Source organism: Rhea pennata, chromosome 4 (assembly GCF_028389875.1).
Source record: "Rhea pennata isolate bPtePen1 chromosome 4, bPtePen1.pri, whole genome shotgun sequence".
NCBI classification, from domain to species: Eukaryota; Metazoa; Chordata; class Aves; order Rheiformes; family Rheidae; genus Rhea; species Rhea pennata.
This window is the reverse complement of record NC_084666.1, coordinates 25,104,815-25,130,502: the sequence shown is the minus strand read 5'-3', so window position 1 is coordinate 25,130,502 and position 25,688 is coordinate 25,104,815. Positions and strand designations below refer to the sequence as shown.

The window sequence follows — 25,688 nt, the reverse complement described above, 5'->3', positions numbered from 1 at the left end:
GAATCTTCCATATTTGCAGCAGAACTGTAGTTCTACTGTGGTTTAATTTACAGGGGAAAAACCTGTGGGTAATTGTACTACTTCTCCCCAATTCTGTAACAGTATTTGTCCTGTTCTGTTTGTGATGCTGAATGTGTATGATATTTATAGTCACTTTATAGTTACTTAAAAATGTATGTATCCAGAAAGTTGTTATAAATAATTCATGAACTACCGAGTACACTATTTTATCATTAGCAGTAGTAAATTTCTTTGCCTGTTTCTTATGTCAGAATAGCTTAACTTCCAGGCCCCTAGCTTGATGTAAGTAAATTAATGTAGACTGTGCTGTTTTACTGGTATGAATATAGTGGTAAATTACAAGTATTCCTTCCTTGCTCCTGATCTGGTAATCAGCCAAACCTCTGAAGACAGGCCCTGCTAGAGTAGTCCTTCGGGAAGAATAGCCAATTAAGTTGTTTGCCTAGCAAAAAGGAATATTGCTGTACGAGGTACCACTGCTGTTTCTGCCTAAGCTCTACATTTCTTAAGGTATATTCACAGTCATATGTAGAACTCTGGTCGTTGGCTTAGCCTGGTGAGCAATGTATGAAGGAGGAAAAAAACAGTCCTTGTCCCAGTGAGAGCTTCCAGTGTGAGCTGTGTGATCTTTGGTGTAACTTTTTGTCCAGTGGTAGTTCTACTGTCCGTTTCCATGAGGTATTCAGGGCTAATTAAATGTAATGTGAGAATACGCATAGAGATACAATTTTATAGCAGAAATCAGGCAGTAAAATTTCTCTTCTGTGGGTTACTAACAGCACCTGGAAGAGAATGTTATTTTTTGTTTTAATAACGATGATAACAAAACTTCAGAAAAATGTGTTGGTTCCTTGCCAGTTAATCATTTCTGCTATTCACATGTGCCTTTTGCTTAATTTGTGTATCTACTTCTGTCTAGCTGTGACTCTGATAAACGTTGGCCCAAAACCAAAATTATTTGCTATAGAGTGAGCCCTTTCAAGAGAGCTACTCCAGAATTATTCTTCCATGGTCAGAGAGCAGTCTCAGTTTGCAGCCCACAGATATTCCTAGCCAATTTCTACCCACTTTTGCTTACAGAGTCTCATCCCTTAGCATAAATGGCACTTTTGTATTTAAGGCATGTTAAAAGAGAGAAATTTTATGTTTGCCTGTTGTTTTAGTAGATAACAGGCCACAGTTTCATAAGGTCCCCTTACAAAAAAGGGATTTGGAGACTCTTTTGGTAGCCATCTTCTGTACCTTTACCCTCATTGATGAAAAATAATTCAAATTGGGAATCAGATTTAAAGGATGTGTTTCAAATTAGCATTTAACACTTTTATCATTTTGTGAGTTGTATTGATATTTTCCTTTCTTTTACTGGAAATACTTCTGTCATATCCTGCAATTGCATTTTCATTGTTTACTTGCATATATTCTGTTGTTGGTTTATCATCTTTCTCTGGTTGCTTAATAAATGCCTATCTTTCTCTTTTCCTATTATTTCCAGCTGATAAGTTCTTAATAGCACAAATTCTTGGTTTTAAACACTAAGCATATGACCTTGCATTTAATATGTTTAATTTTTGTTAGTCCTATTCTTGTTATACAATATCCAGCCCCCTACTGCCAGCCCCTAACTGTCATTATTATGCTCTATTAGTAATATTCTAACTTTTTGTGCTACAGATGTTGATGGAAATACCAAATAGGGTCCACACTAACACCATTTTCTGCTAATAAACTCGTTCAAGACAAACAGATCCTTTCAGTATCATCCTTAGAAAATGGCTAGGGGGAAATGACAATTTTGGACTAAACTCCATCTCCTCCAAGTTCTTTAATTTTCATGTGGCTCGGTGTGATATTTTTCATGGAGCTAAGACAAATTACCTATCATGTTCTTCCTTGCCTAGAAAGTTGATTATCTTATCAGTTTATCAGGTTAGCAAAGTCCCTTGGTAATTCTCTTTCATGTGCTACCCTGTTTTCTTTAGCTTCTGTATTTAGCCTTTCAAAATGAGATCTGTACTATGAAATTATGTTGATGTCAGTCCATGGGATAAGTTGCTGGATTGCCTTTCTTTCTTGATTATTAATTTCATGTTTACTATTTTCCTGGCCATTTGATATCTTTCCTACTTGATCTTATTTTTTTTAATACCTTACCGCTAAGCTTGTGATCTCATTTGTTGATTATTTAAAAAAGTCTGATATAAAAACTGTCTGATCCTCCTGAACTGAATGTTTTGAGATCTTTTGGTTTTGTTTCTATTCAATATACAGTAATTTCCATGTTTGTCCTCTCATTATGATAAATGTAGTTTAGTTTGTTTGTGTCTATTCCATTTTTGCTAGATCAACTTAAGCTTGTTGGATTCAGTGATATCTTTTTATGGAAAGTTTTTTTAATTTAGGTACTCTATTTATCAAAAGTCTAAAGTTAATGTTACCACTCATGAGCTCAGACTGCAGAGACTAAATTTGTGAGCCATAATATCCAGAAATGACTGTTGCTTAACATTTTGAATTGCGTTTTTTTTTCCATCTAAAGGTAGAAATGTTTCCCATAATTATACAATTCCTAGTAATATTTCTCTAATAATATTTAAATATTATTGGTAGGCAATGATTTACTCTTTAAAATAGCCAAAGAGAGAAAAAACCTCCTTGTTTTCCTGTGTATTTTGTTTTAAAGCCCTTCTTGTTGATGCATAGGACTTGATCTGAGGTACACCAAGACTGTCTTATCCTAAATCTGCAATATTAATTATGCATTTGCCCTGTTGTGAGAAGTACTTTTTTCCAGATTTGCATTTGTGGTTTTTATGACATTTTACAATTAGGTCTTAGTCAAGATCATTATTTATTATAAAATAGCTAATGGCAGGGAGCACCCATGATTTTGCTTAAATTGTATAAGGAAAAAACAAAAAAGTCTGATGACAAAATTGAGAATTTCTTAATTCAATGATTATATGGTGAACTTTCAGGCTGTCTTTTTCAAGCTAGAGGGAGTTGTACTGTGAATAAGCTGTTGTAAGAACAGTAAAACTAGTGCAGCTTGCACACATCTTGCATGTGCTGGGACTGGCTGGAAGTTTGCTTGCCCTGCTGGCTGCAGCGAGGCTCTCCTAGGTCTGCCCGCTTCTTTCGTGCGGGCACCGTTTTGAGTCTTTTCTCTAACTACAGTGATTACTGTGTCCTTTCACTGTGTTTATGTTGTTCTCCTCCCTCTAATACTGGCATCATCGGTATGTATCAATGGTAGCTGACCTTCACGATCCTGCAGAACATGTGCCTAAATCTAGGTGGTCACTAACCGTAGACCAGGAACTGCACAGCAAGACTTGGTGTTCCCACCTGAAGCATAGGTCTTGCGCAGCAGCCATATGCGGCTTCAGCCACGCAGGGTCACGCTATCCTCGTTCACTGCCTTCGAAAAAGGGCCGCATACAAACTGTGTGTGAGGTGTGTGCAGTTCGTGAACCACCTGGGGTATATATATATTAGAAATATCAATAAAATTGAAAGGCTGGCAGTCTCAGAGGATGCCCCAGGTAGAGTTCATCTCACCTGTTTCAGGCATCTAGTCACACTGAGCTGCTTTCATAGCCGGGGAAAGAATTAGGTGCTTCTGGGGTAAAACTGAGCTACCTAGATACCTGTTACCTGCAGTCACAGGAACACCTTCTCTTCCATGTTTGCAGAACCTGACAGTGTGAAACTTTGGTCTGATCATTAGAATTTTGAGGAAATATGGCAAAAATATCAATAATGAAAGTTTCTAGAGTAGTATTGTAGCACTCCTTTTTATGGTAACTAAAGTACCAACCTGTAATTACTCGATGTTATTTATTTAATAGAGATGCATTAAATCAAAAGCAGCATAAAATGAATCTTAAATGTGGGTAGCTATATTTTGTTTGCCTTTGCTAGAATTAATGTTGAAACTGGGAGCTTAGTTGTTGAATGAAATATATGAAGTTACAGTAATATATTTAAATCGTGCTATACCCTCTCTTGCTTTTTTCAGTAGAGGACAGTAGCATTTTTTTTGTGGTGGAAACTACTAAGTCTGTTAGGTTTTTACATAAACGAATATTACTGCTCTATCTAGAGTTGTTTCTACTTCAAGACTTTAGTTAGACAACTATACTGTAATTTGAAAAATAGTGCATTCTTATTACGGTTTAATCACTTTTTCCTGGAATAAAAACTAGCTTAGTGTTATAATAATTAATATTGAACTCTGAAGTAACTACTTCTCTCTGCTAGAGAAGTTTTTACATAACAGTTGAATCGAAACTTATGGAAACTGAGAATCTATTCAGACCTAGAATGAAATTCTTAATACAAAGAGGATTTGGAGAGGGTTTGTTTTGTTGTGTTTTTACTATTTATGCCCTCTACTGCAAGGGTAGATAGGCCATATTGGATGACATATTGAATGTAGTTTGCTTTAATAGAAAACTTAAACACGAATAACTTGAGTAAAACATTTTTGTAACTTAACATGTAGATTCTTGGGAAAAAAAAAACAGTTGTACCAAAAACAGCCTGGCAGTATAATTCATGTCTCTCCATTCTGCAGTTGTATTCTTTTCTCTCTTTTGGTATACATGGTTCAATAAAATACTAACACAGTCAATCCTTCATAAAGTGTTATCAACCTTGAGTTTGTTAGCCATCATGCAACCTTGCGTACTACATTTATTCTTATTATTCCTCTGAGAAATCATGTTATTTGTTATGGAAAGTAACTTACAAGTTGTTGGAACTGTGACTACAGTATGGTTTAAGACAAATTTTTGTTTAGAGCTATGTAAGTATGCTTAAATTAATATTTTGATAGTTCTGTTGACTTTGCATATCCCAAGTAATTATGTATCCCGGATTATAAAAAGGCAACGTTTTTATAAGGAAACTCTGGTTTGGTGTCATTTTATTTCTTTATATTACAGAGGCATTTGGGAACCATAGTCCTAGACCAAGGCTTCTATTAGACGTGGGATAAGCATGGGGGAAGGAAGGGAAAGTAGTTCCTGTCTTAGGAACTTTCTTCTGTCTTGAGAAAACAAAAGATAATGGATAGCTACAGAGAGAAAGGCAAAAGTATCCCAGGAAATCATGGCCCTGCTGATCAATATGTTGTACTTAAGGATTCTGTATATGATTCTATTACAGATAAGTGACTCCGTCAAGTATACATTATTTTGTACTTCTAAAGGTTCAAGTTGCCCTCCTGATTCTTGCTGGGTGACTAATTTTTTAGTTGTGCTAAAGGGCAGGAGGGCCAATCCTATCACTTGTGAAGTTTTGAGCAGGTTCTTGGCTTTCTAACATATATGCAAGTGCCAAGCATATACTGTATTTAATGTCTGAACCTTTTTTTTTTCCCCTCCAATTCCAACACTAACTCTCATATGTAGCTTAGCAGGACTTTGGAAGTAATTCTATTCTGTAATACCTTAATCAATGCCAGCCTGTAGGGATCAGTGCTTAACTATGGGGAGTACTCCCAGGATATGGGCTTTTCCTGCTAGATTATTATATAGTTAAATGCATACATTCAGTGAATGTGTTGAACTGTTTTGTTGGGCCATGTCATACAGAATGTATTATTTAAGTCTCTTAAAAAATTTAATTCTCCTTTTCCTGTATCTTATATGTCATACTGTTGCCAAGAATTTACATAATGTTTTTTGCCATAATATAGCGCTGTGCAGTTTGTTTGCATATTGCTCTCATTATTTGTATTTTTTTATTGTATGTATTTTATATACCCTGCACATCATATTATTTATTTGTATCATTTTAGTATTTAAGATCCTAGATAAAGCCCAAGACACTGTTCTACGTGATTTTTGTGCATGCCGTGAACAGAACGTCATGCACCAAAGAGCTTACAGTCTATTATAAAACAAAAGACAGCACGTGAATACAAGCAGATAGGGGACTAAAAAGAAACAATGAAGAAAACATGGATCAGTGTGTTAAATAGTGTTTGCAGCTTGCCAATGGCCCAATTACTCTCCAAGAGTTGTTTTGTAATAGAAAAGAAGTATCAGGGGCCACTTTATAGGAGAACAGAATGATTTTTTTGTGGATGTTTGCCGTGAGTTCCTCCCAACTATAAGAGACCTGTAGGAAAATTCATGAGGTGTTGTGTTTTCAAACAGATAAGACAATGCTGAAGGCTAATTTTATTAATCTTATCTCAGATTATCCTAATGCTCTGGTAGCAAGTGAGAGAGTTCTTGTGTTCATGGTACCGTGCTGACTTTCCTGGTCTGTGTTCGATGTGTCGGGGAAGTTAAAGCCACCAAAGGCGTGCAGAGGGTCGGTTACAATCCGAACAGCAGGCTGAGCGGTAGCGTTCAGCGTAGATACTGGTGGAATAACACTGAACTGAATCTGCGAACGAGAAGGAATATAGCGTAATGAGGGAATACGAGAACCTGAAGAGAGATCCAAATCAAGGAAGATATTCTGATTATGGAGCTTATGGTATGTAAAAGGAGAGAGGCTTATGGGGAAAGAATAAAAAATTGATTATTTAAAATAATCTAATTGACTGATTATCTAGAATTAATAAAAAGTAGGACTGAAAGGAATCTTGTGCTGTATCTATACCCTATAAACTTGCCCTGCTATCATCAGTCTTCAGGGTAGGATCCACAGACATTTTAGTTCTTTTTGCCTTGTTCTTGAAAGCTTCAGGAACGATTATCTTAATCAATGCTTGGCAGTCGTTACTGCTAAATTCTCATGTGTAACTCACTCTCCCGTGCTGCAACTAAAGGCTATTATTTCTTGTCCTGTCCTCAGTGGACACAAAGAACAGTTCTTACCTTGTGTATTGAAAGAATCCGTTCTGGTTTTGAAGACTGCTACCCTATTTATTTATTTATTTTTATCCTGCATCTAGGAAGGACGGGTGATCTGTGATACTGTCACAGACTTGTGCTGTCAGTAAAAAGATGTGAAAACAAGTTTGATAGGAGTTTGTTTTTGTCCTTTCAGCTAATGATTCTAAGTGTAGTTGCAGAATCCCTTTAGGAAAACAAGCCAATGCAGGTAGAATTTGGGTTTTTATGGGCATTGGCTGTTAAGTTCTTTTTTGACACCCTCTCACACCTAGCCTTGATGCTGGCCTTGCTCTTTGTTGCTTGATGAGAAGATAAACTTGTGCATTTATAGAAATTGAGGAGGAATACAATACAGGACCAATTGCTGTCAAACATTGATTTTTCATTTATAAGGTTTGCTGTATTTAAAACTAGGCTCCAAAACTCAGAGAGGAAGTAAAGCTGAAAGACAATGTTCTCATATTGGAATCAGTGGCATGCTTAATAACGGAGGAGCAATCTCATTATCATTTGAGTGACGTAGTAACAAAAAAATTATAGTAACCCTGGGAAATGTGTTTGTCAGCTGTGTAAGCTCAGTCTGTTGTTTCACTCTTAATATTCTGCAGGCCAAATTTGGCCTGTCAGGACCTATCAATATTTTCTTTAGTAGTTCTCTTTAACGTGTGTATGTATACTAAGTGTTATTGGTACGTAATATCTGTCCTTCACAATTTTAACTCGAAGGATACTCTAGTGATGTGGAGAAATGAACACAAAGACTGACTTGACCAAGATCATACTAAAACTCTGTGGCACAACTCCTAGTCCTGCGCTAACATCCTAGGAGTCCTCATAGTCCATGAGTGAGTCCTATTCCAAAAGTTAAACCTGTAACTTCTGTTTCTTCAAACTAAGTTTTCACTTCCAGTTTTGCCAGGTCATTGTGTTAAATTGTACAACCTCAGTTAATTAAAACATAATTAAAAATAAACACTTCACAGAAACAGATTTTTGCTGTGCTAGAAGGAACGGGGAAACAATGGGCAATTGATTTTATTTGTTATATAGATAAGGATATAGATACAGTTTGGAGCATGCAGAAGGAGTAAATCTGCAGAGTCAGACATGTTTCTCATAAGGGATGAGAGTGTTGTCCAGTATCTGGTCCCTTTAAACAAGATAAAAGGATTGTGCATATATAAAGCAATTCTTGAGCTCTGTGCGTTGGTATAGCCAAAGTGTAAGACTGCCCACTTAGGCTCCCTCCAGTATAGCTAATGAAGCAGCTGCATTATATTGCAGCCTATATGTTAGCCCAGATGGCTGTGATGAGTTGCAGCCTCTCAGAGTGTCCACACTGACAGAAGTCCACACTTTGATGTGGACTGCTTTGATGCAGAAGTGCTGCCATGTCCAACTTCGTCAGTGTATAGCAATTTCTGTGCTGCCCCCCAGGTCAAGACTCGAAAAATATGCAGGGCTGCAAAGCACAATTCAGTGTCTTAATTTCAAATATCAGATGCAATAAGCCTTTAAATATCAGGCTAATACTTCTCTTTTCAGCTGTGTGTTGCAACAACAAAAAAAAGCAATGCTGTAATAACAGGTATTGCTAGTGTTATATCCTTTAAGGAAGTATTGTTTAGTAATTAGGAATAAAAGCTGGATGCATTTGATTTTTTTTGTTGTTGTTGTTTTTCAGATGGTGGTAAAAACCTTCATGGATATGGACCAGGACTCAGAAGATGAGAAACAGCAGTATCTCCCATTAGCCTTGCACCTTGCATCTGAATTCTTCCTCAGGAATCCCAATAAAGATGTGCGCCTTCTTGTAGCATGTTGTTTGGCTGATATCTTTCGAATCTATGCTCCTGAAGCTCCATATACTTCCCATGACAAACTTAAGGTAAAATAGTTTAGAAAATAAAGCCCTTCTTCATAACTTTTTTAAGCACAACAAAGGAATGAGTTAAAAATCTTTTTTTTTTTTACTTGCATTTATTTTTGTGTTCCATTTTAGTAGAGATGTTGCTTTAGTCCTGTCAGTCAATATGGTACTTCAAGGTTGTTCCTATAAAGGAATAATAGACCTAGCAGTATCTGTGTTGGTGACTTTTTTCTGTCAGTGTCTTATGAAAGACAATTTAACATTTTAATTTCATGAGTTTGGAAAACTCGGTAGATGTCATTAACAAAGGATTATATTTGTATACTCTGCTGAAACAAGTTTGTAAACACTTTGTCATTTTTGTTTAACAGGACATATTCTTGTTTATTACAAGACAATTAAAAGGCTTGGAGGACACGAAGAGCCCTCAATTTAACAGATACTTTTACTTGTTAGAGGTAACATATTGTAACTTTCAGTAAATGATATTTGCTCTGTGAACCTAAGAAGTGTAATCAGATTTTATATGTGGCAATATACCTTGAAATTTTATTTTATTTTATATATTACACGAACAAGTTAAAGTTCAGTGTACTGCTTCTTGTAGCTGTTATAATGCAGGTAGCGTTTAATAAGTCCGTGCTTCCTATAGTTGAGGGCATGTTAAAATGATTGATATTTATTAGCATTTAGCCTTTCTCTTACAATTTTATATATTCTTTTTTTTTGTATCATGCACCCTTAAGGTTTTATTACCTTGTCAAGAGAGAATTTGAAATGGCAATTAAAATGCAAATGTGCTTATATTGATTGCAGGGGAAGGAATATAAGATTTTGGTTTAAAAACATTAGAAAAATCTATTCTTGACCAAAAAAAAGTTTGATTTTTATCAGTGTGCATGCAGAAACAGAAAATCTTGTTTATAAGCATTTTATTAATTTTTCAAACTATAGCATTTCATAGCATGAGGAAGATAAGAGTCTAGAGGTATGGCCTTATTATAGTAACAGATTCTGTTGATCTGCTTTTGTATGTGAGATTGGATTATTCTTTAGTTTTCATCTAAATGTATATTACAAAGCCCCTTTGTGTTAAGAGATGTATACATGCAAAGCAGATATGCAGTCTGTTTTCCTAAGGGGTTTACAATCTATTTTATAGTATTTTTCTTTAAATACAAAATCAGCATAATCTTATTTATGTGACTTAATGCAAAGTTGTAATTCCATAATTTGAATATCCCATTTTTGTTTTAGAATTTAGCTTGGGTTAAATCTTACAACATCTGCTTTGAGTTGGAAGATTGCAATGAAATTTTTATTCAGCTTTTTAGGACTCTTTTTTCAGTTATCAAGTAAGTTGAATTATTTAAATTATATTAAACTGTCAAAATATAATCAGTTTTGGGGGTAGGCTGAATCGTTACCTAGTATACAGATGTATAGATCACAACAGAACAAGACTCCTAATGAGGAGATTTAAGGAAAGCAATTGAAGGCACATGATTTGCACTCTAGAGGGATGTGTTTCTAGGAGTAGACTGTTACTGATTTTTATAATCTCCTCTTAAAGTTAAGCTAGAGTGCTTTCGGTCTTGAAGCTTTACAAAACAGAACAGTCAATTAAAGTGGTTTAATCATATGTGCAGAATAAGGGTGAGTGCAAGCTAAACAGTGTTAGGTATTCATCCATTTGTTCTTAAAAGTGCTGTTGGTATTTGTCAGTGTCTGAAAACTTATTAATGAGCATGTTCTTTATCTTCTTAGTAATAGTCACAACCAGAAGGTACAAATGCATATGCTAGATTTGATGAGTTCTATCATCATGGAAGGCGATGGAGTAACTCAGGAGCTGTTGGACTCCATTCTGATTAACCTCATTCCTGCACACAAGGTCTGCAAAGTAAAATACGATACACTATTAAAACAGTTATTTCTATTGAATGTTGTTTATTGCTTTTCTCTTCATGCACTTGAGACCATCATAACTGCAGTTTTTTCCAGTCTTGTAAGAGTGGGTTGAAAATTCACTTTGAGAATTACTTGGTGCTAGTCCTCATCTGTGTCTACATTACTTGGTATCAAGAGATTCCATCTACTTACCACCTTGTGAACTGTGTATTCGCACAGAAACTAAGTATCTCCAAGCAAATTTAGTAAGAAAGGATTTTAAGTTTGTTTTTATTGCAAAGATGTGAAGTATTCTGATTACCTGTAAAAAAGCATGACTTCACCAAAATGAAATGAGTCTTCTGTGGCAACTTGCTGCTTGCCTCAGCTTGACAGTCAGGCTTCTCTCCCCGTCCCTTTTTCCCCAATGTCTTTCCCATTTTTCTCTTTGTAAGCTTAACTATTACCTAAAGTGTAATAGGGTTTTTAGTTCAGTTGGGATTGCCTTTAGTACTCTACATTCTTCTGTGAGTGACCATGAGATGGGAATACCATTGTATTGGCTCCTTTTTATTGACAGTAATGAGATGGTGGCCTATTAATTGTTAACAAGAGGGAAGCCTTTTTTATTCAGAACAATTAAAGCAGATTTCCAAAAGGACTCTTTATTCTTTGCACGTTGTTTCTAAGCAGGATAAAGGCAGTAGAGCCCGAGAGTGGAAAAAAAAACAGTCTAGCTGAGTGATACTATAAACAGTGGTGGGCACTGGTCTGTTGATGCAGAGATCTGGTAAACCTTGTATAACTCAAAAGAGAGTTGTGACTACTTGGTGTAGGCAAATTACTGTTAGTTTAATAATATAATTTTGCCTAATGAAGGGAATTCTCAAGTAAGGCTCTGATAAGAGGAAGGTAAACTTGACAGAATAATATTATGCAGATGTTAAAAATTATTCTTGAAATTAATGTTTATTACTCAAGAAGTTCGAATCCTATTTAGTATGAATTCAAACATGTTCAGATATGGGAACTGATAGCTTAGGTATACGACCTTAACTCTGTTCTTCATCAACACAATGAGGAAGGGATGTAACTGTTTGCAATTAAGACTCCTTTAAAGCGAATTTTAGTTTTTCTAGGACTGCAGATTAATTTTTTCCAGTTTCTGTGTAAAATTCTGTGTATAAATATTTCTTTAAGGGAAACGGAAAAATATATTGGAATGTACTCCATTTTAAAATATCTTCGACCAGTAGTGGCTAGTCTTATTGACTCTTGGCCATCCTGACTGAGCAAGTAATGCTCTGTAATCTGTGCTCGGTATTATACTTTGCTTGGTATTTGGTCTCTGTTTTGACTATTTTGTTTCCTGTAATAGTAGAACTTAAACTACTGCTTCAAATGGTAGTTTTAAAAATCGGAGAAGTTTTTTTCTCTCTGCTCTGCATGGCAGAGTTTGACTGTAGTAATTATGTTCTCCTTTCATGCACAGATCTCCTAGGAAATTCTGTGATTATATCAATTGTATGTCCATAGGTATGTAAATCAGAAGCAACATAGCATGAAAAGCATAGTATATTTTCTTGTACAGGATATGTAATAATAATAATACTTTTACGTCCATGCAAAGTAATTGAATAGTAACCATTGTTATTACATAATAGAGATGTAAATGTGGGTGGATTATTATATTTAATGGAAGTTCTATCTTTATAAAGGAACTGTATTCTGTTCCATTTTAGATCTGTAAACTCTCTTACACTGTATGAGACAATACTGCAATTAATACACACACACACACACACACACACACACACACACACACACACACACACACAGATACATATCAGTACCTAGGCATGAAGTATAGTCTACGTCAGCATCTAAATTACATTCATTTGTACTTTCCTCTTATCACTAAAGTAGCTTTGCTATACATTGTTCATCTCTCTGCGGGCAGCGTGGCTCTACTCTGGTAAGCATGGATTGGGAATTGCGGTATGGCCCATCATATCTTGCTCAGAAGATGCATGACATCAGGCTGTAGTTCTTTTTTTATTAACTTTAAAACTAATACTTTCATTAGTCTATTTAGTGATTTTTTTTCCAGACTCTGTCAAGGTTATTTGTTAAAAACGTGTATTTTGTGTATTTAAAATCAGTGGGTTTTTTTCTGCATCCTCTGTGTCGTGACCAATCCAGACTTTCAAGGCTTTATATTCTGCCTAACAGAATTAGTATTTGTTATTTATTTATTTATTTATTTATACAAATTTTTAGCTCTAGTGAGCCTATGTATAAAACAGTCCATCACCATGTTAGTTATACTGGACCTGGTCTTGTAGAACAGCTGGATTCTGCAGCTGGAATCAATGTTCTTGCAGTTTCTTGCTGAAGACACTGGATAGATAACAAATATAGAAGGAGATCTGTTGTGGGGGGGAAAAGACTTCACAGCAATTAATCCTTTTCCTATATGAACAATGAGGTTGGCAGTCCTTTATTTTAATGTGGACTCACCTGCCAACAAGATTCTCATTGTGATCTAGTTTGGAAAAAAATCTGTTCCACGTTCTGTGGCAGTAAGAATTCAAAGAGTTTATACATATCTGCCTATGTTATATCATGAGAAATCAATTTAGTGCTATTGTGACTAGGGAGTTCTTTGTTTGAGCCCTTGGACCTTTGTTTCTCTTTACTGTCAGTCGATGAGAGCTATCTTTCTAGTTGTCAGCTCATCAACTAGAAGAACTTGGGAAAGTCATTCTCAGTGTAGACTTACCAAATACTGGCTTTCCGAGGATCAGTTATCCTTAGGTTTTATCTGTTTTTTTTTCCTTTCTTTTTTCTTTTCCCCCTACAGTAGTTTCTAGTTTTAAGGTAATCATCTAATCCACCTTTTTTTCCTTCTCTTTTTTTTTTTCTTCAAGCTGCAATAATCCCTAGATGGGATGAGATACTACATATTGGATATTGTGAAGATTTGGGACAGTAACATTTTTCAGATGTGCTCTTGCATTTCTTGTCTTGCTTGAGAGAAATAAAAACAGTGTGGAGATTTGTTCTGTTGCAATCAGACATTTATCTACAGCTAACTATACCCCAAGTTTAGGTGTTTTTCATGGGCTGTCTCAGAGGGTGCCCTTAATGAGTATGTGAGGGGAAAAAAAGTCTTTAAAGAATATGTATAGTAAGTTATACTAATTCATTTTTCAACAGTATGACAAATTTGGTGCATGTTATTTACCAAAATATAAAGGTATGGCAATTCTTCTTCAAAATCTCAACATTTTAAGTGAAGATTTTTTTTTATTATCATATCAATCAATTATTATATTCATCAATAAAGGTAACAACCAGAGCTATAAAGTCTTAGAAGAATGTGTGAGAAGTGGCGTGATTGGTATAGATTATTTTTTTCTTTTTTAAGTTGTGAAAAACTATTTCAAAGATTTTTGTAAGTCTGCAGTTGTGTAATTAACATAAATGAACTTTGATAGCTTTGAAAACAAATAGTTTGTGGTACAACATGCCTTTCCAAAAATGGGATCTAAGTTTGAGAAAGAGAAGTAAAGTCATCTGAAGTAGATTGTAAGCCTTTAAATTTTGATTTTTTTTTCTTTATTTCAGAACCTTAATAAACAAGCATTTGATCTTGCAAAAGTCCTGCTGAAAAGGACAGTCCAGACCATTGAACCATGTATTGCCAATGTACGTAAATTGATTCATTCATGTTAACTACTGTGTTCTTCTTACTCTCTTGATTTATTACAAGTTTGTTTGAAAGAGTAATTTTTATAAAGCTCACACTTTTAATGAAACTACAAGAATATAATTTTCCAAATAGGATATTCCTAACTTGCTTGTTAAAGAAATGTGTGAGGTGTTTAAAATAACTAAAGAGGAAATTAATTTTTATCTACCTTGGTCTAAAGTTAAGCATCTAAATCTAGACTGGGAATATAGATGGCCTGTCTTTTGTACCAAAAAATCCTATTGCAACAAAATGAATTGTTAGTACTTCATATGTCTGGCATCCAGTTATCTTTGTTTTATTCTAGCTTTAGGATGAAATATTTCGGACACTCAGTTCTTTACTAGACTTTGTCTAGCCTAAGCTTGTTTCACTGAGCCTTAAAGAATTTAGTTTCTTAGAAGACTCCCAGCTACTGTCTTTCCTTCTGTTGAATGTCAGTAATATGTTCTAACTATTAAAATATACAGCTACTTCAGTCTTGTAGAGAATGTGGATTGTTCCAGTCTGTTGTCTTCCTTCATGCTGAAGCACTGATTCTTAAAAGTCAAAGTAGGTTAAGAGGGGAAATTAGACAAATTATTGAAAGATTAATCAGTAACTATTTAAAAGCTAAGGGAGTTTCACTAGCAAGTACCGCTTTCCAAATCCCATTTTTTTTAAAGCTTTTGTAGTTATTCTAGCTGGGAGCAGGATAGTGGATAGAGTGATCTTTCAGTTAGTTAATACTGTTCTTCTTACATTCTTATTCAAGTGTAAAATAGCTTTGTACCATTTTTTTCACTACTCAAATAATAATATTAATCCACAGTATCTAAGAGGGAGTGTATTATGCATATTAAAATTGTACAAATACAGGAGAAATTATTCATACCTTAGGCTACTTTGTTTTTCTCTGATAGATCACTAAGCACCTTATACTTAATACATTACTGTCAGTTATCACAGGACCTATTATAAATTGGTGCCATTCTTTAGAATTGAGTAAAAATAGATAAACTTATTTTTCACCACATAATCGTCTTCAATTTGGATTTCTTTGAATTTTAAGACAACTAAAAATAAGACAGTAAAATTGTTCTCAACTTCAAAATGTATGATTATGCATTTTAAATGAATAATTCTTTTATTACCTGTTATTTTGCTTGGGGTGGGTGGAATGGAGTAGATGAGTTCCATTGCTATTTTAAATTATCAATTTATTTTGAACCAATTGGTCTTGATGGAAGTAATAGAACTGAATTATAAAGGATGTTTGGTTTTGATTTGCTTGAGCCAAAACTGTAGGGGTGAAATTTTTTGATCTAATGAACAATGTGCATTGAGTACCTTCTATTATAATTAAATATAAATCATATTATGTTTAAAAATAATTAGTATTTGCATTAAGACAAATCTGTTAATTAATAATGTTTGTATTTTAGTTTTTTAACCAGGTTCTGGTACTGGGAAAATCTTCAGTAAGCGACTTATCAGAACACGTATTTGACTTGATACAAGAGCTTTTTGCCATAGACCCTCATTTATTGCTGTCTGTCATGCCACAGCTTGAATTCAAACTTAAGGTAGGTTACAATGTAGCGTTAGACAAGCAATAAAATTTAAATGAATATTAAAGTGTATAGATCTGTAGATTTAATAAGCATTTTATTGGATTGATAGAACTTTTATGCTTATCATTTTGCTTTAAAAGTTAACATAATTTTAAACAGGGATATTGAAAAGTTGTATACAACTGTGTACTTTGTGTTTGCAAATATGTATTATGCATACATACAAAATATGTAGTCTTTATGATAATAAATACGTATGATCTAACGTAAATGTTATATATACTTAGCCTTTGGATTTCACCAAAATGTATGAAGTTGTTAGACTGTGGCTGGTTTATCGCATGAAATGCAAGAGTGCCAGATTTCAAGATTGGTTTGCAGAATTTCCTTGGGTGAAATACTACTTTAATAGTAGAGGAAAGTATTCCTAAATATTTTCTCAGATATTTCATAATCAACTGGTAAGTCAGCTGACTTGTTTGAAAGGATGAATAGCATCCTTGAAAATAATTTATCATTTATCCTAGTTTTGCTTTTGTTTGTGGTTTTTGTTTGGGTTTTATGATTAAATAACTTTTTTTTTCATGAGATTGTAACTTAACAGGAGCAAGAGTTACCTGTTTATTATATATATTATAATGGGTATGGTGACAGCAAACAAAAATAAACAAAAAGTAAATATCCAAGAAAATTATATTCTAAATGTCTTTTGTTTTAATTGTGCACGTCTACTTGATTGCTAATTTTCCACACAAAAATGCGCTAACATATATTTTATAACAAAAAAATTAGATCATTGATTGTCAAAATTGCTAGAGATGCCCATTACTCAATCTGTGGTATGTACAGCTTATGAAAGAAGGAAACCTTCAAAATACAGGCGTCTGATAAGTGGCTGTGGTATGTTACATTAATTTTAGGTATTTGTATGTTTTTCTTCATACTCATCTAATGATCTACATAGGAAGACTGGGGGTTATCAGAAGTTAGTTAATATTCACATTTTAATCTAATTTATAAAAACAGAAGAGAAAGGAAGATAGAAATTATTATTAGGATATTTCAGGTAATGATTTACAGTTTCCTTTTCACTTTGTTTTTTAGAGCAATGATGGAGAAGAGCGCTTGGCTGTTGTTCGACTTCTGGCTAAACTCTTTGGTTCTAAAGATTCTGATCTGGCCACACAAAATCGTCCTCTTTGGCAGTGCTTTCTTGGGAGGTAAGAGAACTATGGATAGACTTCTGAATTTGTATTCTTTATAAGGAAAATTCAGTACAAATAGTACTGTATCTTTCTTTGTGTTTTCAGAGGATTGAATTTTTTGTATTTGGACAGCAAGTTGACGTGTTAAATCTTTAAAATAGAGAGTTGCTTAAGTTATATTCTAGAAAAAAATACTTGAATAATTGCTATATTGTTGTCAGATATGGAAATATAGATTAGAGATACAGCAACATCAGGTATACAGCAAAATTCACAAAATAGATATAACAACATTGTCTAGAATTTTATACCATTTAACTGTATCTGCAACTCTGCCTCTTTTATGTGGAATTCTGACTGAATATTTTCTTTTTAGTAAATATAAAAAATCAGTAGTTAAGTGAATGTTTTCAAATGGTACCTATTCTGTGGAGATTTATATATTTATCGTTTCATATATGTAAATAAAGATCAATAGTCTTTATAGCCTATGGAGAATTATGTTCAAAAGTTGTTAGATGAAGTCCAGTAGGCCAACATTTAATCTGCATGTAACATTTTCACCCTTGTGTTTCAGTTGTACTTAGTATCACAAGAAATAGTATATAACTTTGTATGGTTGAGGTACATTATAGAGATAAATTTGAAAAGTTTCTTATGTAGTATTTTGCCTTCTAAAAGTATTTTCATAGTTAATGAGGCTTATTATCAACATATGTTACTACATAGAGAATAATCTTGATTTGCAAGACTAATTAAAAATTAATGTTCATCATCATTTCTTCCTCTAGGTTCAATGATATCCATGTGCCTGTGAGATTAGAGAGTGTGAAATTTGCCAGTCACTGTTTAATGAACCATCCAGACTTAGCAAAAGATCTCACCGGTAAGATACTAATATGAGGGTTTAGAATAACATAAGAAATGAGCAAGGGAGAATGTAATTATTTCTATACATAGCAGTGTAGTGTTAACGTGTTAAGTCCAAGTTGACTGCTGGGTAGAAGAATTAACTAATGAGTAGCTGCTACACAAGACAAATGCTAGTAACTAGAAAGACAGAGGAGGTGGTGACATTACATGGACTTTCTAGGACTGTGAGTCTTGTAAAGATAGCTTTTAGAAGTTATCCACGGTAGAATGAGTTTTAAGTATTGTCAGATCCTAGTGAAACTTTCTGCCTATCAAAGCAAGTATTTGTGCAACATATTGAATAATATCTTCAAAAATTGTCCATATGTTCACTAGTACCCTCTTCCACTGACTTTAGAAAATGCCACTGTGCTTCTCTAAAACATGGAGTCGCTTTGTTTAGCTCAGCATCATTTAATTATGAGCTGAATTTCAGTCTTAACTTAAATACTGTTTTTTTTCAATGCAAACTAATCCTCAGTGATTTTCTGTGTTTTTAATTTATTATTTATTTTATTAACTCTTTGGGAGTAAGTGTGTCTTTTTCTTGCTTGTTTTGTAATATATTCAGTATATTCTAATCAATTTTATTTCACTTCATTGAGTTGAAAAACGATTGAAAAAGCTATTCTCTTTTACAATCCTTGCATATTTAAAGTTACCTAAGATATTTTTTAATATTTAACGTAAAAAATGCTAGAACAGCTGTTTCTTTCAAGCAGTTCCATGTTTAATAGATTATATTATGTGTGAATGACAATTATTTGGAAGTTGAAAGACCTCATATCTACACAAAGAAAACTAAGTTATTCATTCTTTCTGATCATAACAGAGTATTTAAAGGTTAGATCACATGACCCAGAGGAAGCCATTCGACATGATGTTATCGTTACAATTATTACTGCAGGCAAGAGAGATCTTTCTTTAGTGAATGACCAGCTGCTTGGCTTTGTAAGGGAAAGAACGCTAGACAAACGGGTAAGTTTTAATACTTTATTTTCAGTAATGTTTACTTCTCATACAAATGATAAAAGCAAAAACAACAACAACCCCCCACCACCACCACCAAAACAGATCATCTTACAGATGACTATTAACTATAATGCTGTGGCAAAAATACTTTTCTTACCAGAGCATCTTTATGAATATACCATGTTATGAAGACACCAATATACATGTTATCAAGGAAATAAGATCATTGTTTTGTGAGAAACACTACCATATTGTAAGAATATAAGAATAGCCATATAGATCTAGACTGAAAGTTCTTGTAGGCTGGTGTAATTCTCAGAGTGGTCAATTCTGGCTTCCAGCAATTTGTGATCTAAGAATTTATTAAATCTACTTGATTATGTCCATCATAGCTTTTGATGGAACTTTCTTCTATGAGTTTGTCAAGTTGTTTCTTGAATCTGTACTTTGTAAGTGTCCATGCTATCTGCAACAGTAAGTTCAGATTTAATGCAATTTAATACATGTGTGGAACGAGTAACTTCATGTATTTGTTTTAACCAGTGAAATTATCAGACAAGTTTATCTCCTAATTCTTGTGTTACATGAAATAAATAATTGTTCTCTATCCCATTTATGATTATTTATATGTATACCATATCTCTTCACCCTAATCTGCTTTCCAAGGTGAAGAATCATCTGATTAACTTCCATGTAAACAGAGGTTATTGCATACGTCTGATCATTCTTGTCTGGTTGTTCTATATCCTATTGCAGCCTAGATGACCAGACTTGGCCATGGTATTCGGGAAATGTACCATGTTGTATACATTCATTGTCATAAAAATTTAATTTCTATTCTTTAACGTTCTATTTGTCTCTTAAAATGCCTCTGAGTACTGAGCTTACAGTTTCAGAGAACATCCACATTGACTTCAGTATCTTGTCTGAATAATTTGAGATGCCCAACACAATGCATAGAGAGTTGATACAGGTTAGAAAACCCTGACTTTAGAGTGAATCTCTATTATTTTAACAGTTCAGTAGCATGATGTTTTTCTGTAGCTCTTCATTGTAATACTAGGTTTAACTATCCTCAAAAATTTAATATCAGCAAATTTTATACTTACTATTCAGTTTATTTTCTAATAATTTTTAATGTCTTAAGTACAGTTCCCTTTTGACTCCATCTGTAGTTTCCTTTTGTTGTGAAAACCAACCATTTATTTATGCCCTTTGTTTCCTGTGTTTTAGTTAATAATTAACTCACAACAAGATTTTCATTTTATGTTCCTCTGATGTGAAACTTTACTGAATTTTTTTTTAAGAATCCACATCCATTTTACTGACGTTTTTGTGAGTCTGACAACAAATTTTTTTTGTTAGACGTGACTTCCTTCTATATAAACTCTAGTGACTCATAGCCATAATGTAGTTTTTCTTCAGTGCCTTCTCCTTGTTGTTGTTGTTTTCTTTCAGCCTCTTTGCTCATTCAAAGGCAGATATTCTGATGTACAGTACTCCATTCCTCTTGAACCCCCTTTAAAAAAAATTAGTTTCACTTTTGCTACTTTTTATTCCTTTTGGTTTCATAAACAGTATGTGACAGATCACAATAATAGAATAGTTGTATTTGATGCATCATTTCTGAATTCCTGTAGAAGTAATGGATGGTCTTAAGAAGTCATTTGCTCTTAATGATTCTGTTACTGTTCATTTTATTGATTCATGCTATAACATCTTTTAATGACACTTAAATTTAAGAAACCTCCTCGGACTTTTCCATAGAATAAATGTTGGCTGTCTATCCGCCCTACAAGCAGTCTGAGAAGACTCCCTGATTCAAGAGTCTTTGGTAAAAGTGTTTAATTAGTATGCCTTCAGTAATTTGGTTCTCAGATTATTTGCATGCTTTATCAAGGATTTCAAAGATTCATATTCTACTTGCCAGAGTTTATATTCTTTACTGTTCAAACTATTTTGGTCGTGGTTCTATACTTTTTGGAACATGATGTTTTAATAGCAGACTTCACTGTGTAACCACATTGATTTTTTTGTTCCTTTTTGATAGGAAGTAACTTTTCTGTGAACCACACCATTCTAGGTAGCCTCTTTAATTCTTTTTTAAATAACTTTATCCTTTTGATGTTGCTTGCCTTTTTAAATTAGAATGCTGCTATAGCAGATTTTGAAAAAAAGGTTTTGTCTTCATACGTACAGAAAAGCTGATTTTTGTCAGGTTATGTTCACAAAGTGGCACTTCAATTAGTTGTCCCGGGGGTTGACCTCACACAGGTGGTCAGAAGTGATTAAGACCACTTTCTTCTTTGAGCGATTAACCAAACAACCCAAAATAAGTCATTTACGGTATCTAAAAATTGTTAGTTTTTTGTTAGTAACCATCACTTCCCACCAGGATTTTCACCTCATCAGAATGGAATGATTGCTGCTGCATATTCTACATAGTATCTCTTTCTCCTTTAGCATGTCACCGTCTGTGGCAAGGGGTCAGTAGTACAGCTGTAATGCTTGTTTTTAGAGTGGCAGGATTTTTCAGTTCATACAGCCTTAAACCCATTGTGGTACTCATTAATGCTCCTAGTATGTTTGATTTTGTGATTCCCCATCAGCCATAGGTTTAATGATAGATTGTGTGGTTGGAGGTCAGGTACCTTTTTGGAAGTTCATCAGCAAAGAATGATTTCACCTGTAAGTGACGTTTCTATTATAAAAATCTCTAGAGATACCTTTAATGAAACTCTATCCTGAGGAAAAATGAAAATTGAGGATTCACTAGAAACGACTACAGAGAGTACTTAGCAATTTGAGGTAGGCTTTAAGACTGTAGTATGCTTTTGAAAATACAATTAAATTGCATTATAGTGAATATCAGGCAGCTGTAAACCTTCATTATTTTAATTCTTTTAAGGATTTTTTTTTCAAATTGGGAGAGCAACGCTGATACTTTATTGTAACTTCCTCCTAATTTCTATATCAGACTTTCTCAATACCAGACTTATAGTACATTATGCAATTATTCTTCTGTTTTTTAAGGACTTGATCTTCTGCCAACTGTATTTACCTCTTGTAGTCGGATTCCCCTTTGATAAATCTATTGCAAACTTGTATGTGTTGTGTCTTCATCAGTTTGACTTCATCTAATTTTTATTGCGCCTGCAGTCATATGTCAAATGAGTATAGATTTTACAATAAAAAGAATATTTGTCAGATGCTGAAATAAAACACTGATGGTTTTAACGCACTAATTTAACCTGTCTTTTTCCTTTATAAAACAATGTGAAATCTAGAACACCTTAAGTTTAAGGCATACAAACTGTTACACCACTTATGCAATGTAATTTTTCTGCTGGCCATATTTTAATCAACATAGTGTTAGTAAAGGACACAGTGTTAGTGAAAGAAGACTATTGACTTTCTTAGGGCAAAAGTTTATGGCTGAAAGACAGTACTGCAGTTTTAAAAAAATATCCTTAATAGGCTTGGTCTGTATCGGCATTTGTGCAATGATTACAGCTATTTCAAACAAATAAACAAAAACTAGAGTTTTCAAATCCATCTTTATTTCTGCTGTTGGAAAAGTAACTCTGTGAACAGATGTTTTCCAAAATGGAATACAGTCTTTGATAAGAATTTTTCTTTGGAGCACTATCCCTAGAGTTTTTCCAGAGTCTTCATTGACTCAGATCATTTTAGTTATTTCTAGGAGATTTAAAAAAAAAAAAGTTTTTAATTTATTAAGTGAGTTCTTCTCTCTGAAGCTCTTGCCAACTTACCAGAAGGGTGTAGCAAAGATGATTCAGGTACATTTCTATTAAGTTGGAATAGCATCTAGAACATAAAAATTATAGGACAGCTTTTGAAAGCTGACTTATGTTCCTGTTTCCCTAAACAACCCTTGTGGTCTAGAGACCTTGTCCATTTATGAGAACAGACTTTTATGTCATCGACATGAAGATGTGAAGGGAGAAGCTGTAGACTGAGAAACTGAAGGAACAGATTCCCATTCTTCTATTTGTCTTTCATCATCCTCTTGCATGTATTACTTTTAACTCTTCCTTCTCTGTGTGTGTAAAAAGTTGTGCTTTTTCACCCACTGAAGGAGGAAGATTTTAGGACTTCTATATTCCTGACTCTGTGGAAAGTAAGAGATTAGCTATTCTGACAGAGAAGGGATTATATTGAGCTTTAGATAACAGGTTTTTTTAACCCAGCACTAGTCTTTAGCGAAGGAATTTAATTATGCAAATTAACTGAAAAAGGCTTTGTCTAAGATCATCAGAATTCTTTTGTTACCTAAATCAAAATAGTACTTTTTAAGGTTATCTTTATTGGTATGATTATTCCTTTCCCCTTTATTTTCATTCATCTTCATCTCTTACCTTACTGTCTGCTCTTCAAACTTTAATTTTCTATAGCACCTTATTCTTTTTTCTATCTGTTTCCTCTTTTGGGACTGGTTCTGTGGTATATCTAAGCATTCCCTGAGGGTGCTGTCCAGGATCTCCCATGTTCTGTGTGAAACTGTCTTTCTGCATCCTCATGGCTTGTCCCATCTATAGCAGTTCCAGTGATTTGGAAATCTGTCAGCAACCCAGACTTCCTTTCATAGCTCTCCTTGTTAAGTACCCAGCTTTCATTTTAGGCTTAAATTTTCTAGAATCACTTTTTCTAATCCTTCCTTGTCTTCTGACAATAGCTTTGCTATCCTTTCTGTGTCATGTAGATGTGATGAAGTAATAGTTGTACATTAGAAAAGTATAGCTGAATGTGAAATGAAGTGTCATGCTCTGCACTATCAAATCCATTACTATCTTGCCTTGTTACTTGTGCTTTTTAATTATTTAAGGAATATATAGCCTAACACAATTTGTTTTTTCTGTTTTTTTGTGATGTTATACCTCACTCCAGCAGCTAGCAGTGTTTAGGCAGACTATTGTGCTGATACAGAGCCATGCTGTCTACAAGATTCCCCCCCCCCCCCCCCCCCCCGCTCCCATCCACTTTTAGACTGCACATTTCAGGATAAGGGTCTCTAGTCTACAGTGATTTTAGTTAAGATAGTTTCATCGTATAGTCATGTTTACCTATATTAAATACTAACATTTTTAGTCATGCTATCTGAAAATAATATGATGAAAACAACAGAATTTAAGAGGGTTCCTTGCAGTGAATTTTACCCAATGCAAGTAGTAAGCAGCAGGTGTAGGGCTTGTATTACTAAAACAAGTCCTCAGTTTAATAAGACTTATGAAATTACACAATGTAAGTAATAGTGTCTACCTTCATATTTGATAGGGTTAAATATTTTGAGCTTTGTCAGTGCTTGGAGATCAAGGCTAAGTTCATATCTAGCTGTATATGGAAGACAGTCTCCCTTGCAGTCTGAATTCCGTGCATTTCTCTTGGATGGTGAGGGAAAACAAGTTTCCTCTGAGGCTTTCTGTGAGAATTGTTCAGCTGAAGACACTATTCTGTCTCTAAATGAATCCTTGATCTATTCTAGTATGATTTCTTCCTCAAATCAGTTTGAGAGATTAAGAAACCTGTCTGTTAACATATGTTTAATTTGGGGACATTTCCTGTTTAGACTAGTGGGTAAAATATGTGACCCTGCCAGAAGCAAGGATGAGAACGTAGGAGCTCCATGTATAAAGGCTGCAGAGTCGGGCATTATCCTGCTTTTCTTTTCTGTCTGCAGTCTTGGAGTGGAGTCTTCAAGGCTTCAGCAAAAGGGATGTCTCCCACTTCTCCTGGAGAGTGGCCTAAGAGTTCAAGTCCTGACAAGCTAAGCTAGGCTTTAGACCAAAATCCGATGTCTAGACCATTGTGCTAACTATAAGTCGGTGGACAAAAAGAAAGTTGCCATCTCTGGTTGGTGCCTCTCTCAGAATAGATACCAGTGTTCCAGATTCTAACTTAAGAAGAATCTTGTGCAGACATACATGTTAAACTGTACTTAAATTTTAAACTGACCTGCTCCAAGCTTTTCCTTGCTCAGCATAGGGGAGTACTAGTTCCTCTGTAGAGATACCACTTACTGTATATAGTAGAGAGGAGAAACGCCTTATTTAAGCTTTACAAATACTAATTTAGAGATTCTAAAATGCATTTTTCAGCTTTTGCAATGTCTACACTTAGGAGGTCAGAATATGGCCATTTTGTCTTTCTCTTTTCTACATCTTTACTGTATTTTTGTATGGTTGATGTTTACTTACCAAAACTACTCACTTACCTCCTTTCATTTCTTCCTCCTTAAGTGGCGAGTGAGAAAAGAAGCTATGATGGGTCTTGCCCAGCTATACAAGAAGTACTGCCTTCATGCCGAGGCTGGAAAAGATGCTGCAGAGAAAGTGAGCTGGATAAAGGATAAACTTTTGCACATATATTATCAAAATAGCATTGATGACAAGTGAGTCAACATAAACCTTCATAATTTTAATTGTGTAGTGATAAGAGATATTCTGAAAATGAAAAATAAAAAATTAAATAAATGAAAACATTGAAATGTGAAAGGTATTATGGTGATGTCCTTATATCACATATTTTTGTAGCTTTAAGTATGATATATTTGATTAATAATCATTAAGACATGTATTAAGATCTTCAGGATGGTTACATTATCTATTCATTTATTCATTCTATATACTGCTAGAACTA

At 34.3% G+C, this 25,688-nt stretch overlaps 1 protein-coding gene across 4 annotated transcripts in view; it reads left to right on the top strand.

The window, feature by feature from the left end:
• Nucleotides 1–25,688, top strand: part of PDS5A (PDS5 cohesin associated factor A) — a 77,509-nt gene that overhangs the window by 19,564 nt on the left and 32,257 nt on the right. For all 4 annotated transcript variants that reach the window (XM_062575469.1, XM_062575468.1, XM_062575471.1 and 1 more), the window contains exons 3-12: nucleotides 8,560–8,763; nucleotides 9,117–9,203; nucleotides 10,003–10,100; nucleotides 10,513–10,639; nucleotides 14,266–14,346; nucleotides 15,814–15,954; nucleotides 17,047–17,162; nucleotides 17,939–18,033; nucleotides 18,892–19,037; nucleotides 25,289–25,440. In XM_062575469.1, coding sequence (XP_062431453.1) covers nucleotides 8,560–8,763; nucleotides 9,117–9,203; nucleotides 10,003–10,100; nucleotides 10,513–10,639; nucleotides 14,266–14,346; nucleotides 15,814–15,954; nucleotides 17,047–17,162; nucleotides 17,939–18,033; nucleotides 18,892–19,037; nucleotides 25,289–25,440 — 1,247 coding nt within the window. The remainder of the gene's footprint in view (nucleotides 1–8,559; nucleotides 8,764–9,116; nucleotides 9,204–10,002; nucleotides 10,101–10,512; nucleotides 10,640–14,265; nucleotides 14,347–15,813; nucleotides 15,955–17,046; nucleotides 17,163–17,938; nucleotides 18,034–18,891; nucleotides 19,038–25,288; nucleotides 25,441–25,688) is intronic.